This window comes from Eretmochelys imbricata, chromosome 5, assembly GCF_965152235.1.
Source record: "Eretmochelys imbricata isolate rEreImb1 chromosome 5, rEreImb1.hap1, whole genome shotgun sequence".
Lineage (NCBI taxonomy): Eukaryota > Metazoa > Chordata > Testudines > Cheloniidae > Eretmochelys > Eretmochelys imbricata.
The window spans coordinates 49,694,288-49,709,113 of NC_135576.1; the positions used below are offsets into that span (position 1 = coordinate 49,694,288).

The 14,826-nt window shown below is 41.5% G+C and overlaps 1 protein-coding gene across 1 annotated transcript in view; it reads right to left on the minus strand.

Moving 5' to 3' along the window:
- Positions 1-14,826, minus strand: part of FCHO2 (FCH and mu domain containing endocytic adaptor 2) — a 230,609-nt gene that overhangs the window by 195,297 nt on the left and 20,486 nt on the right. Inside the window, exon 2 of the mRNA XM_077817076.1 lies at positions 5,728-5,819. Within this exon, the coding sequence (XP_077673202.1) occupies positions 5,728-5,819 (92 nt within the window). The remainder of the gene's footprint in view (positions 1-5,727; positions 5,820-14,826) is intronic.

A 14,826-nucleotide genomic window follows, 5' to 3' on the forward strand; every position in this document is an offset into this window, starting at 1 on the left:
GTAAGAAAGCTTGACAGAGATCTTGTAGGTGTTTGTCTCTGTCTGAGGGGTTGGAGCAAATGCGGTTGTATCGCAGAGCTTGGCTGTAGACGATGGATCGTGTGGTGTGGTCAGAGTGAAAGCTGGAGGCATGCAGGTAGGAATAGCGGTCAGTAGGTTTCCGGTATAGGGTGGTGTTTATGTGACCATTGTTTATTAGCACTGTAGTGTCCAGGAAGTGGATCTCTTGTGTGGACTGGACCAGGCTGAGGTTGGTGGTGGGATGGAAATTGTTGAAATCATGGTGGAATTCCTCAAGGGCTTCTTTTCCATGGGTCCAGATGATGAAGATGTCATCAATATAGCGCAAGTAGAGTAGGGGCTTTAGGGGACGAGAGCTGAGGAAGCGTTGTGAATTTGTGTGGGGGGTGGAAGGTGAGAAAACCTGGATTTGTGCTGGAAATGGCCTAACCTGAAGATTACTTTAGATAAGCTATTACCAGCAGGACAGTGGGGTGGGAGGAGGTATTGTTTCATATTCTCTGTGTATATATAAAGTCTGCTGCAGTTTCCACGGTATGCATCTGATGAAGTGAGCTGTAGCTCACGAAAGCTCATGCTCAAATAAATTGGTTAGTCTCTAAGGTGCCACAAGTACTCCTTTTCATTTTAAATGAGTGGTTCTCAACCAGGGGTATGCGTACCCCTTGGGGTACGTCAGTTCATCTAGATATTTGCCTAGTTTTACAACAGGCTACATAAAGTACTGGTGAAGTCAGTACAAACTAAAATTTCACACAATGACTTGTTTATACTGCTGTAAATACTACACACTGAAATGTAAGCACAATATTTATATTCTAATCGATTATATAATTATATAGTAAAAATGAGAAAGCAAGCAATTTTTCAGTAATAGTGTGCAGTAACACTTTTCATAGAATCATAGAATATCAGGGTTGGAAGGGACCCCAGAAGGTCATCTAGTCCAACCCCCTGCTCGAAGCAGGACCAATTCCCAGTTAAATCATCCCAGCCAGGGCTTTGTTTTGTATTTTTATGTCTGATTTTGTAAACAAGTCATTTTTAAGTGAGGTGTAACTTGGGGAACGCAAGACAAATCAAGATTTCTGAAAGGGAAACAGTAGTCTGGAAAGGTTGAGAGCCACTGCTTTAAACAATAAATGTCAGCTACCCTCAAAGTATATTTTTTTAGACCTCTTCCACGTCCCTTGGTAGATTCATTGTTTTCTTACATAATAATGTCTTTTGGGACTGTGTTTTCATATATATTTGGAGAGAACATACTAAAATGTGGGCACCAAATGCAATTAAAAAAGAAACAAAGTTTGATTTTAAAAATATTAATATTTCAGGTTTCAGAGTAGCAGCCGTGTTAGTCTGTATTCGCAAAAAGAAAAGGAGTACTTGTGGCACCTTAGAGACCAACAAATTTATTTGAGCATAAGCTTTCGTGAGCTGCAGCTCACTTCATCGGATGCATTCAGTGGAAAATACAGTGGGGAGATTTATGTACATAGAGAACATGAAACAATGGGTGTTACCATACACACTGTAACGAGAGTGATCACTTAAGGTGAGCTATGACTAGCAGGAGACAGGGGGGGGAAAACCTTTTGTAGTGATAATCAAGATGGGCCATTTCCAGCAGTTGACAAGAACATCTGAGGAACAGTGGGGGGTGTGGGTGGGGAATAAATATGGGGAAATAGTTTGTGTAATGACCTATCCACTCCCAGTCTCTATTTGCCTAAATTAATTGTATCCAGTTTGCAAATTAATTCCAATTCAGCAGTCTCTCATTGGAGTCTGTTTTTGAAGTTTTTTTTTGAAGAATTGCCACTTTTAGGTCTGTAATCAAGTGACCAAAGAAACTGAAGTGTTCTCCGACTGGTTTTTGAACATTATAATTCTTGACGTCTGATTTGTGTCCATTTATTCTTTTACATAGAGACTGTCCAGTTTGAGCAATGTACATGGCAGAGGGGAATTGCTGGCACATGATGGCATATATCACATTGGTAGATGTGCAGGTGAACGAGCCTCTGATAGTGTGGCTGATGTGATTAGGCCCTATGATGGTGTCCCCTGAACAGATATGCGAGCACAGTTGGCAACGGGCTTTGTTGCAAGGAGAGGTTCCTGGGTTAGTGGTTCTGTTGTGTGGTGTGTGATTGCTGGTGAGTATTTGCTTCAGGTTGGGGGGGCTGTCTGTAAGCAAGGACTGGCCTGTCTCCCAAGATCTGTGAGAGTGATGGGTTGTCCATCAGGATAGGTTGTAGATCCTTGATAATGCGTTGGAGAGGTTTTAGTTGGGGGCTGAAGGTGATTGCTAGTGGTGTTCATTTGCTCCAACCCCTCAGACAGAGACAAACACCTACAAGATCTCTATCAAGAATTCTTACAACTACAATACTCACCTGATGAAGTGAAGAAACAGATTGACAGAGCCAGAAGAGTACCCAGAAGTCACCTACTACAGGACAGGCCCAACAAAGAAAACAACAGAACGCCACTAGCCATCACCTTCAGTCCCCAACTAAAACCTCTCCAACGCATCATTACACAAAGTAAAACTATTTCCCCATGTTCATTCCCCCCCCCCCCCCCCGTTCCTCAGATGTTCTTGTCAACTGCTGGAAATGGCCCACCTTGATTATCACTACAAAAAGGTTTTTCCCCCCCGCTCTCCTGCTAGTCATAGCTCATCTTAAGTGATCACTCTCGTTACAGTGTGTATGGTAACACCCATTGTTTCATGTTCTCTATGTACATAAATCTCCCCACTGTATTTTCCACTGAATGCATCCGATGAAGTGAGCTGTAGCTCACGAAAGCTTATGCTCAAATAAATTTGTTGGTCTCTAAGGTGCCACAAGTACTCATTAATATTTCCGATTCTTGCTGCTCTGAGTGCTGTAAGGATATTAATATAGCAAAAGCACTGCATAATCCACAGCAACATAGACCTAAATTCTGCAGCAAGGACATCTAGCTTCTACAATATTCCAATGGTGCAGAATAAAATGGCTGTGATGCCTTCAAGTAAGCTCAAAATTGGAGGTTTTTATCCAATTTAAAATGGAAATGAATATCAATAAAACATCATTCATGTAATCAATTATTAAGTTTGATTTATTCTGTGTGTTTTCTATGTGCCACAGATCTTTGTAGTGACAACAAAAAAAGTTTCATTGCACAAAATGTCATGGGAATTTGGAAGTTTTGGCAGCTTGGTAAGGAACTTTCAGAGCTTTTGGCACTTGGGAATATGTGGGACCTAGTTTGAGTTGGTGGGATAGGCACAACTGAAAGGGACCACTAAAACATCAGATTTAGAATGTTTTCTTGCTTTGTTTCTGGTTTGTTTTTTTTTAAACCATAATGGCTTATTTATTTATTTTTTAAACAAACAGATTTTTGAGCTCAATTCTGTGGTAAGGACATCAACAATTTTGGATTACACAGGGCATTGATTCAACTTGTCTTCAAAGGAATGCATCTCCCTTTTTTAGGTGCCAAATTTAGAGATAAAACATAGTTTATTATTTGCTGCTATATGATAGATTTTTTTAAAACACTTTAAACAATCCTCCTTGAACGTTTACAATTCAAAGCACTGAAGCAGGGAAATGCTGCTTTTGTGACAATTATACAGCTTTCCTGCTCATCCGGAAGCTGGCAGTTAGAGACCTCTCTTACCCTATTTTCTGTTAGTATATGAAGAACAGTGGGAAAGAAAATGTCAATGCACTTTTACAGCATTTTGTAGATATTTTTTTTAAGTGAGGCATCAATCAAAGGTGATTATTGATCATTATTTTTACTATGACTTATGTTGCTTGTTATACAATTAGATAAACTATAGAAATTTAGAAATTAATGAACAAAAAATTAATTGAATCAGGTGGATATTTCTATTATGTTTCCTGTTACACTACCTTTTCATGAGTTAAGCTAGTCAAAGATTACTGCCAAATAGTTTGGGTGGGTATTTAAAATGTAAAACTTGCTTTCAAAATTTTTGATTCTGTTAGCATGAATCTAGCTGAGATTGGTAATTCTATTTCTGATCGAGTACCCAATATTTGTCCAAGAAAAAAATTTAAATCAGATTAGCAGTCATGAATTAGCACTGATTAGACACAGCTGACAGTAGGTAATTTTCTTTAACCATCACCCTAATTCTCTCTGGCACTAGGTTTTTTTCCCTGCTTCTAATTTCATAATTAAAAAACAAATGTCATACAAAATGAAGTTATCTTTTCAATCTGAAACTCTCCTTGCTCCAGAAGTGTGTGTTGAAATGGGCCTTTGAAGAACAGTAAGACTCACTTTCCCTTGTGTCCCTTGATTTTATCATGAAATCTAGCTCCTCTTCTACTGAATTTTCACCTAAGAAAGAATGCTCAAATGAATCTCAATTTTGGTTAAAACTAAGCTTAATTAAGGGAATCGCTGGGAACTGAATGCCTCTAATGATTATATTCTTATGAGTGCATGAGAAACAGTGAAAATGATCAAATCAATCATTTTCCACAATTTGTGTTTTCCTTCTTTACATTATCAAACTACAATAATATTCTTATTAGCGTTTTAAACTTCCTTTAGCTATATCTTGAAATTATTTGGGTCAATTTTTGTTTAAGGTCCTAACCCTGCAATACTTACTTACACAAAACTCTCAATAAAGTCTAATGTTCCTGGAAGAGAATTCTCATAAATACTTACTTTTTAAAAAAACAAAAAATTGCCCTTAAATGTAAAGTCCCTTAAGTTTTAAAGTACCCTAAAAAAACCAAAAGATTTAGCATAAGCGTTCCACAAACCTATATTTCTCCAAATAAAAATGTGCCCTTTTGTAAGTTATACAGTATTAAATCTATATGTTTATTAAGAGCTCCTTTCTAAAGTTATTTGATAACAATCTGAATTATAAAATTCTAGTTTGTGCTCTACATTGTGCGTACAAGCAAGAACAAAAAAAAAAAATCTTTGCCATGAGTCCCATTAATGGTGGAAGATATGATTAAAAAAAAGCTAGTGTGCATTATGTTTTTGCTGAGCATTTACCCTTGACTATGTAAAAATAGAACATGCACATTTTGTTGGCCTGAGTGTCACGTTGCTAGTCCTGCAGCTCACTCCTGCCAATTCTGAAAATATGGTAGGCATTCTTGTTTATTGGTCATATTTTTTTCCTCACACCCCCATTTACTCTATTTTGATTCCGAGTCTCTTTTTTCTGCTATTTTTTAAATTTGAGAATTTCACTTTATTAGGTATTATACTAGAGCCTGGGGAGGTGTTTGTTCTAACTTTATGAGCAATGATCATGCTAATCTTTCTCGAACAAATATTGTTTTTACTGCCTAAGAAACGAAATCAATGGTTTTCTTCAAACAATTAAACAGTACTAATTTTTTTTTTAAATAGTTGACTCCTGACACTGAATATTCTGGCATCTCCATCTTTACCCTTCTTAGCTCACTAAGGCAAATGTCAGCTAAATCAAATCCGCAAAGTAGAAATCAAGTAATAACGGAAGCGCAAGAGACAATATGCATTTGTAAGCAAACAGAGTATGCCTAAAGAACCTGGAAAAATATAGCAGAGCCTGTGAAAGCCACAAAAAAATATGCATACCATCACATTACACAATCAAACTTTCAAAAGTAAACACACACAGGTATGCTAAGATTCAAAAATAGTAAGGTAAATACTTACCTTTCTCTTATAAAATCTGCTAGATCTTTTGTCGACAGATGTCCATGTTTCATGTTATGATAGAGAACATCAAAGCCATTGTTCCTTTCCCCCTAAAGAATAAAAAGACTTTATAGTTTAATCAAAACTATGAAGCACAACTTATTAAAACAATTATAGAACAAAGTATTGTACCTATACATTGTAATAGTTGATCAAGGAGGATGAAAGTTAAACAAGCTGGCTGTTCCTTATGCTTCAACTTCTGTCCACCAATTGCTTTCTTGATTTGCTCCAACCCAGCTTATTTCCTAACCACTCAATTTCCATTTAACCCAATAGAGAGACAAGGTAGGTGTCCTTCAGCTGTCCTTCAGAAGAGCTCCGTGTAGCTTGAAAGCTTGTCTCTTTCACCAACAGAAGTTGGTCTAATAAAAAAATATTACCTCACCCGCCTTGTATCTCTAGTATCATGGGACGAACACAGCTACAAAAACACTGCAAACAATTAACCCAGTAGTCACAAATGAACTCCTTGCCAAGTTATGGCCACTCTTTCATATGCACTTTTTCTATGCTATGTTGAAGACCCTCTTTTCCTTGGGCTTCTGAATCACTGTACCCCCCGCCATCCTAACCTCTCACACCTTGCAGGGTGCTCCTTCAGCACTGCATTCTTTCTCCCTGATCCTCCACCTCTGTTGTTGTTCCCAGAAAGTCTGTCCTTCATCCTCTCTTCTCTTTCCTCTATACACACTCCCTGAATCACCTAATATACTCCCATGGTGTTACTATCTTTGTGTTGATTACCTAAATGTCTCTCTCTAATCCAATCTCTCCCATTCTTTCCAGACTCATCTATCTTCCTGTCTTTCTGATTTTTCCTCCTGGATGTCTCACTACCACTTCTCAAAACAAACTTGTCAAATACTGAACTCTTTCCTTCTGCAGTACCTACCCTTCCCCTCTTCTCCATCACTGTTGACCACTCCACAGTCCTCTTGGTCACTCAAATTGACTTTTCACATTCTTCTTTCCTCAAATTCAGGTCCATGCCAAATTTTGTCACTTCTCCCTCTATAATATTTGGTAAAATGGCTAAAACCATTAATCGCTCTCTTTCATCCCCTACAACCTCCCTTTGCCTATCATCAATTATATTTGCGATATTTAGATTGTAGAGCACTAAGTGGCATGGACAGTTATCTTCATAATGTACCAAGCGCACTTAAAAGATGTTAAATATAACTATTAAGCAACGAAATATAACAGCAATCTGAACTGGACCACCTTCATTCATCTACCTCAGTGACATCGAGACCTCAGGAGCTAAATTAGCTATCAACATTACCCAAAAGAGCCACAGTAGTATGAATTCATTTTTTCATTTACTATAGTACTATATATATTTATATTTAAACACAGTGTGACAGGAAATATTTAGTGTATATTATGTTATTCTCACAGCAAAATGACTGACCAACTACAATTGATTAACAACATGGTAAAAGCATCTTGACTGGTTAATAACTTAGATGAGTTAATAATTAAATCACACTGTGTGATTAATATCACGTGCTGCAAAGAGCCGCACGAGACACATTCAAGAGCCAATCTAAGTATATCTGATCTACCTCATAGTAATTTTGGGTTTTTTTGCTTTACTGGTTCCAAACAACATTAAGAGTATTAATCTTATTTTAATTTTCAGGTTACCATTCATCACAATGTTAAAAAAAAAGGTGAATACAAAGTTCAGCAAGTTGCAGATTGATTTAGCTGTAGTTATATGTCTGTACCAATTTAGTCTCTTTACAGGTATGTAAATGGACTGTCCTGCATATAGTTAAGCACAGTAAACTATAAATGGATTAACAAATGTTTTTTAAAGTTTAACACCGGTGTAATGTTGCTGGTGCAGTTTCCTGGAGCTCATAGCTCAGGAAAAAGGAACAGAAAAATCTGATTAATAGAAAAATATAACTTGTTTGGCTAACAGATTTAAGTCTTTCCACTTTATTTGTGTAGTCTTTTTGTTTCAACTACTGGTCTAACTCGAAACTGGAAAAAGTGAAATGAGAAGTCTTGGCTCAATCTGCAGTTAAGGCCAATGTTACCAAACTCAATGCAAGAAAATTCTTAGTACTGCGTACAAAGGAACATAAGTCAGAAAATACCTTAAGATCAAAGGGACCATAATCAGCAAATCAAGGTGATCAGAAGCCAGAACCGTATTTATTTACTCTACATAGGCTATTTGCAAATGCTAACCTTAGCCAGTTCAATACCTACTCCCCTTCCAAGTTATCACACTGCTTTGCTTTGCGTATCTAAAATGTAGACCAACGTAAAGCTAAACAGTACTTGCATACTCATTCAACAATAGGTGACTACTAAACTTACTACAATTTTCGCCTGACCTAGGAACTCCCATTCCTTTGCCCCCACACTATGCAGGCAATAAGGCATTAGAAACAATTCAGACAGAACTAAACGTACTGTTTATATTTTCATGAGACAATTTAGTTTCCAAATTTGGCCACAATAACTCTTCAGAGAACAACAGAATCTACTATACATGTATTAAAGAAAACCATTAATTTTTGCAGAGGAAACATTTTTAAATGCTCCCTTTTTAAAATACTGTTCTATTTTCTTCACATTTATTTGGTCCCCACAAACTCCTCAATTCACACACTAACATATTTCTAAATATCTTGAAACACACACCACTTTTGAACTTCTAAAATTGAAGGTATTCTCTTTAGTTTTCATAATGTGGTGGTTCTCAACCTTTTCCATACCGGAAAACCTTAATTCTCTTCACATTTAACAATACAATTTCCAATTCCACTCAAATGCAGCCTGACAAATTCTAAGTACAAAATCATAAAGTAAGAAATGTCATTCACAATCTTCTAACATAACAAAACGTAAAAATGAAGAGACTGAGTAAATGTATGTTAAGCTACATAATTGTTTAAATACATTTGCAAAACATAAAGTGCATCTTCTTAGGTAACAGAACTTACCAAATTTAGTGTAAAGGCTATATCTCAGAGGTGGGCAAACTATGGCCCGCGGGCCACATCCGGCCCACGGACCGTCCTCCCTGGCCCTTGAGCTCCCAACCAGGGAGGATAGCTCACAGCCTCAGCTCGCCGTGCCACCAGCACTCTGGGTGGTGGGGCTGCAAGCTCCTGCCGGACAGCACAGCTGGGAGAGCCACCCGGTGTAGTGTATTATATTGCTCCCCGTAGGAATGTGCTACCTGACTGGCAGCCGTTAGTACACTGTAAGTAGCATATTCCTACGGGGAGTAATTTAATACACTACAAGGCTGTGCCTCCCCAAACAGCCTGGCCCCTGCCCCCTATCCACCTCCTCCCACTTCCCACCTCCCTCAGAAACCCCGCCCCATCCAACCCCCTTGCTCCTTGCCCCCTGACCACCCCCTCCTGGGACCCCCCGCCCCTAACCATCCCCCCCACTCCTTTTTCCCCTGACTGCACCTACCCCTATCCAAACCCCCACACCCTGACAGGTCCCCCGGGACTCCCACACCTATCCAACCACCCCTGTTCCCGACCACTCCCTGGAATCCCCTTCCCTTTTCCAACCCCTCCACTCCCCACCCCCTTACCATGCCGCTCAGCACACCAGGACTGACAGCCATAAGTAGTACACGGTAAGTAGCACATTCCTACGGGGAGCAATTTAATACACTACACCTGCCCTCCATACACTTTCAGAACCCTGATGTGGCCCGCAGGCCAAAAAGTTTGCCCAGCCCTGCTGTATCTGGTTGCAAATCAACATGTTTTAATGGTTATACCAACTACTGAAAATGAACCTTTCTTTAGGAAAATAACTAAAAAAATTTATCAGTGAATAAACCCACTTTCGATTTAATTCAAGCAGTCCTGTTAAGATCCCTTCTTAGTGTAGTTTCTTTGACTAGATGATAAAACGTTCATTAGTTCTTCCATGAATCTCTCAGCTGTGCAATGGGTAAATACAGGCTTATCAGTTAGTACATGGTGCACAGAAATAGCTAAAGGGTACTTTAATGTATGACACAAAGTCTCCTAATGGCTTAAAATGAAGTAGATACTACAGAAGGGACTGAATAGAGGAGGCTGATGCTCGATCTCTTAATATTATTTGCACAAATAGAAAACTTTTTCCATTTGTGGTCATAGCAGCTACAGGTTGATTGTTACTGGAATTTAGTAAAATCTGTTGAATTCAAATCAAAACGAGACATTTCAAGGTCCCATGGTCCATGCTATCAAGAGTGTGGTTCTGGAAAGTAAATCCAACCATTCAAATGGGTCAGGAAATCTGTGATTACTGAGAGACAAACACTATTTCGGATAGATGATGGTCTGTAAGTCATTTCTGTCTTGCCCAAGCTGGGGCAGTCAAAATTATTCTGGCCTTGTCCAGTCTTATTTTCTTTATAATACTTTGAACGAGTACAGATGGAGAACACCATAGAGAAAATCTATTTCCCAGTAAATGAGAAATGCATCTGATATGGACAGAATCATAGAATTATAGGACTGGAAGAGATCTTAAGAGGTCATCAAGTCCAGTTCCCTGCACTCACGACAGGGCTATTATCTAGAGTAGACCATTCCTGACAGGTGTTTGTCTAACCTGCTCTTAAAAATCTCCAATGACTGAGATTCCACAACCTCCCTAGGCAATTTATTCCAGTGCTTAACCACCCTGTCAGTTAGGAAGTTTCTCCTAATGTTCAACCTAAACCTCCCTTGCTGCAATTAAAGCCCATTGCTTTTTGTCCTATCCTCAGATGTTAAGAACAATTTTTCTCCCTCCTCCTTGTAACAACCTTTTATGTCCCCTCTCAGTCTTCTCTTCTCCAAACTAAACAAACCCAATATTTTCAATCTTCCCTCATAGGCTATGTTTTCTAGTCCTTTACTCATTTTTGTTGCTCTTCTCTGGACTTTCTCCAGTTTGTCCACATAGAATCATAGAATATCAGGGTTGGAAGGGACCTCAGGAGGTCATCTAGTCCAACCCCCTGCTCAAAAGCAGGACCCATACCCAATTAAATCATCCCAGCCAGGGCTTTGTCAAGCCTGACCTTAAAAACTTCTAAGGAAGGAGATTCCACCACCTCCCTAGGCAACGCATTCCAGTGTTTCACCACCTTCCTAGTGAAAAAGTTTTTCCTAATATCCAACCTAAACCTCCCCCACTGCAACTTGAGACCATTACTCCTTGTCCTGTCCTCTTCCACCACTGAGAATAGTCTAGAACCATCCTCTCTGGAACTACCTCTCAGGTAGTTGAAAGCAGCTATCAAATCCCCCCTCATTCTTCTCTTCTGTAGACTAAACAATCCCAGTTCCCTCAGCCTCTCCTCATAAGTCATGTGTTCCAGACCCCTAATCATTTTTGTTGCCCTTCGCTGGACTCTCTCCAATTTATCCACATCCTTCTTGTAGTGTGGGGCCCAAAACTGGACACAGTACTCCAGATGAGGCCTCACCAATGTCGAATAGAGGGGGACAATCACGTCCCTCGATCTGCTCGCTATGCCCCTACTTATACATCCCAAAATGCCATTGGCCTTCTTGGCAACAAGGCCACACTGCTGGCTCATATCCAGCTTCTCGTCCACTGTCACCCCAGGTCCTTTTCCGCAGAACTGCTGCCTAGCCATTCGGTCCCTAGTCTGTAGCTGTGCATTGGGTTCTTCCGTCCTAAGTGCAGGACCCTGCACTTATCCTTATTGAACCTCATCAGATTTCTTTTGGCCCAATCCTCCAATTTGTCTAGGTCCCCCTGTATCCTATCCCTGCCCTCCAGCGTATCTACCACTCCTCCCAGTTTAGTAGCATCCGCAAATTTGCTGAGAGTGCAATCCACACCATCCTCCAGATCATTTATGAAGATATTGAACAAAACCGGCCCCAGTACCAACCCCTGGGGCACTCCACTTGACACCGGCTGCCAACTAGACATGGAGCCATTGATCACCACCCGCTGAGCCCGACAATCTAGCCAACTTTCTACCCACCTTATAGTGCATTCATCCAGCCCATACTTCCTTAACTTGCTGACAAGAATACTGTGGGAGACCATGTCAAAAGCTTAGCTAAAGTCAAGATACAATACATCCACTGCTTTCCCTTCATCCACAGAACCAGTAATCTCATCATAGAAGGCGATTAGATTAGTCAGGCATGACCTTCCCTTGGTGAATCCATGCTGACTGTTCCTGATCACTTTCCTCTCATGTAAGTGCTTCAGGATTGATTCTTTGAGGACCTGCTCCATGATTTTTCCGGGGACTGAAGTGAGGCTTACTGGCCTGTAGTTCCCAGGATCCTCCTTCTTCCCTTTTTTAAAGATTGGCACTACATTAGCCTTTTTCCAGTCATCCGGGACTTCCCCCGTTCGCCACGAGTTTTCAAAGATAATGGCCAATGGCTCTGCAATCACAGCCGCCAGTTCCTTTAGCACTCTCGGATGCAACTCGTCCGGCCCCATGGACATCTTTCCTGAAATGTGGCGCCCTGAACTGGACACAATGCTCCAGTTAAGGCCTAATCAGCGTGGAGTAGAATGAAAGAATTACTTCTCGTGCCTTACTTACAAGACTTACAGAAGGTTTGCTTCTGCTCTAAAACAAAATTTTGGACATTCTGAATTGCATTTCATTGCCAACAGACCTATCTGTGGGAATATCTCATTACTACTGAGTTCTTCAAGTGACTATTTGTGCTGCTGTCTTCTATTCCTGCTCAAAAGATCCACAGGCTGTTGACTTGCTCTATGGGATAAATGTCATGATGAATGCACCAGTTCCACAATTCCACAGCTTCCTTCCACAGCTGTCTAGAATGAGCTCCTCCTTGTTTGCAGACATAGAACATTGCCTCATTATCTGACCCACTTGTATCACTTTGTCTTGCAGATGAGGGAGAAAGAACTTGAGAGAACACAAAACTGCTCTCAATTTTAATATGTTCATATGCAGATTCTTTTCCCAGGGGTTCCAATGTCCATGAATTACCAGGTTGTTTAAGTGAGCTTTCAAGGATCTAGAATGGGTGGAAGACCCTCATCCTCCGAAATATGTGGAATAGAATCCCTTTCCCAATTTTTTTTTTTGGGGGGGTGGGGACTTCTTCTATAGCACCTACCTCCAATAGTGAGCAGACTTCTGTTCTTAACAGATACTGGTGATAGGGATCCCTGAAGGAAGGTTTGGGAGAAAGTGGATGTCAAACTGGATGGAGAAACCCCCCTGAATGACTTCCTGAATCCCTCTGTGTCTGTAATGATAGCACTCTCCAGAAGTTGAAAAAGTGGGAAAGTTGGCTTTCCAAAGGGAAGAGGGGAGCGAGGAGGTAGGTAAATGACTCATAGCTGGTTTGAGGCTCTCAAATATCTCTGCTAAGACGACGAGGACGTAGCCCAGAGGTGGGCAAACTATGGTCCGGAACCCTCCAGCCCGGCCCCTGAGCTCCTGGCCTGGGAGGCTAGCCCCCGTCCCCTCCCCCGCTGTTCCCCCTCCCGCGCAGCCTCAGCTCACTGCGCCGCTGGCACAATACTCTGGGCAGGGGGGCTGTGTGCCCCTGGGGCGGCACAGCTGCAGAGCCCCGGTCTGACCCGGTGCTCTGTGCTGCACGGCAGTGGGGCTGTAGCGCCACCAGCCACAGGTGCTCCAGAAAGCACAGTAACAGGGCAGGGAGCATTGGATAGAGAGCAGGGGAGTTCGAGGGGGTAGCCAGGGGGCAGAGGTCCTGGGAGGGCAGTCAGGAATGAGAGGAGGGGTTGGATAGAGCAGTGGGGAGCAGTCAGGGGACAGGGAGTGGTGGATGGGGCAGGAGTCCCAGGGGGGCAGTCAGAGGACAGGGAACAGGGAGGGTTGGATGGGGTAGGAGTCCTGGGGGGGCTGTCAGGGGGTGAGAAGCAGGGTGGGGTCGAACAGGGGTCAGGCCTTGCCTGGCTGTTTGGGGAGGCACAGCCTCCCCTAATCGGCCCTCCATACAATTTTGGAAACCCGATGTGGTCCTCAGGCCAAAAAGTTTGCCTGCCCCTGACATAGCCAGTTCCCCTTTTGGGGGAGACGTAAATTTTTCTTTTTGGCTGTTGCTGATTTAATCTTTTGCGAGCAAAACAGGCTGAAAAATAAGAAAATAGGCTGTCTGTGGGATCTGCAAGTAGGAATGCCGAATCTTCCAAGCAATTGACAGATATTGAGGGATTATAGCCATAGCTCTACTAACCTTTGGTTTTTGCATATCAGCTCTAGCACTAAAGGAATTCATCATCCTCAAATGGAAGGCATTCCACTTGGGTTCTTGCTTCAGGAGGCAGATTAGATGATCAGATCCGTGAATGGCACCTCAAGGTAATAGTTGAAGCTATCCTAAAAGCTGCATCCAAGGAGCCAAAGGAAGCTCTTAATGCATGTCTGGGCTGCTAATCAGTGCTCGGAAACAAAAGCTTTGACCAGTTTCTTTTGCTCCTCAGGTATGGATTTATCAAATATAGCCATCTTCTTCCACAGACAGTACTGGTATCTGGACACTAAAGCTTGCTAATTAAATACTCTAATGCCCAGTGAAGCTGAAGAGAAGATCTTTCTTCCCTGGGCATCTAGCTTTTTAACTTGCTGTTCAATGGGGTGAAATGAGCCCATCCCTCCTCTTATTCTCTGGACAACAGCAGTGGCAGCTAGTGTGTTAGGACCAAAGTGTATACGAAACAGGAAAAACCCTCAACTGGAAACTGGTAGATCCCACTGGCCTTTTTTGGAGATCACTTGTCCAGAGGAAGGATTCAGCCACATACTAGTAGAGTAGTAGTAGCAGCTGTACCCTCAGTAGTATCACAACACCTATCAGACCTGGACCCATGTGCTAGGCACTGTACTACAACCAGCTCTGTTTGTACCCCCTTCTGTACAGGGAGAGTGATTTTACCCTTGGAAGGACACCCCAAAAAGTCAAATATGGAGTGAGATACCTCTTCCACTCACACGATAGAATTTTCAACGTGGAGGCCATTCTCTCTACCAGCCCATGGAACTGAATCACATCTTCTCATGGAGGAAGTGGCAAAGGAAACCCA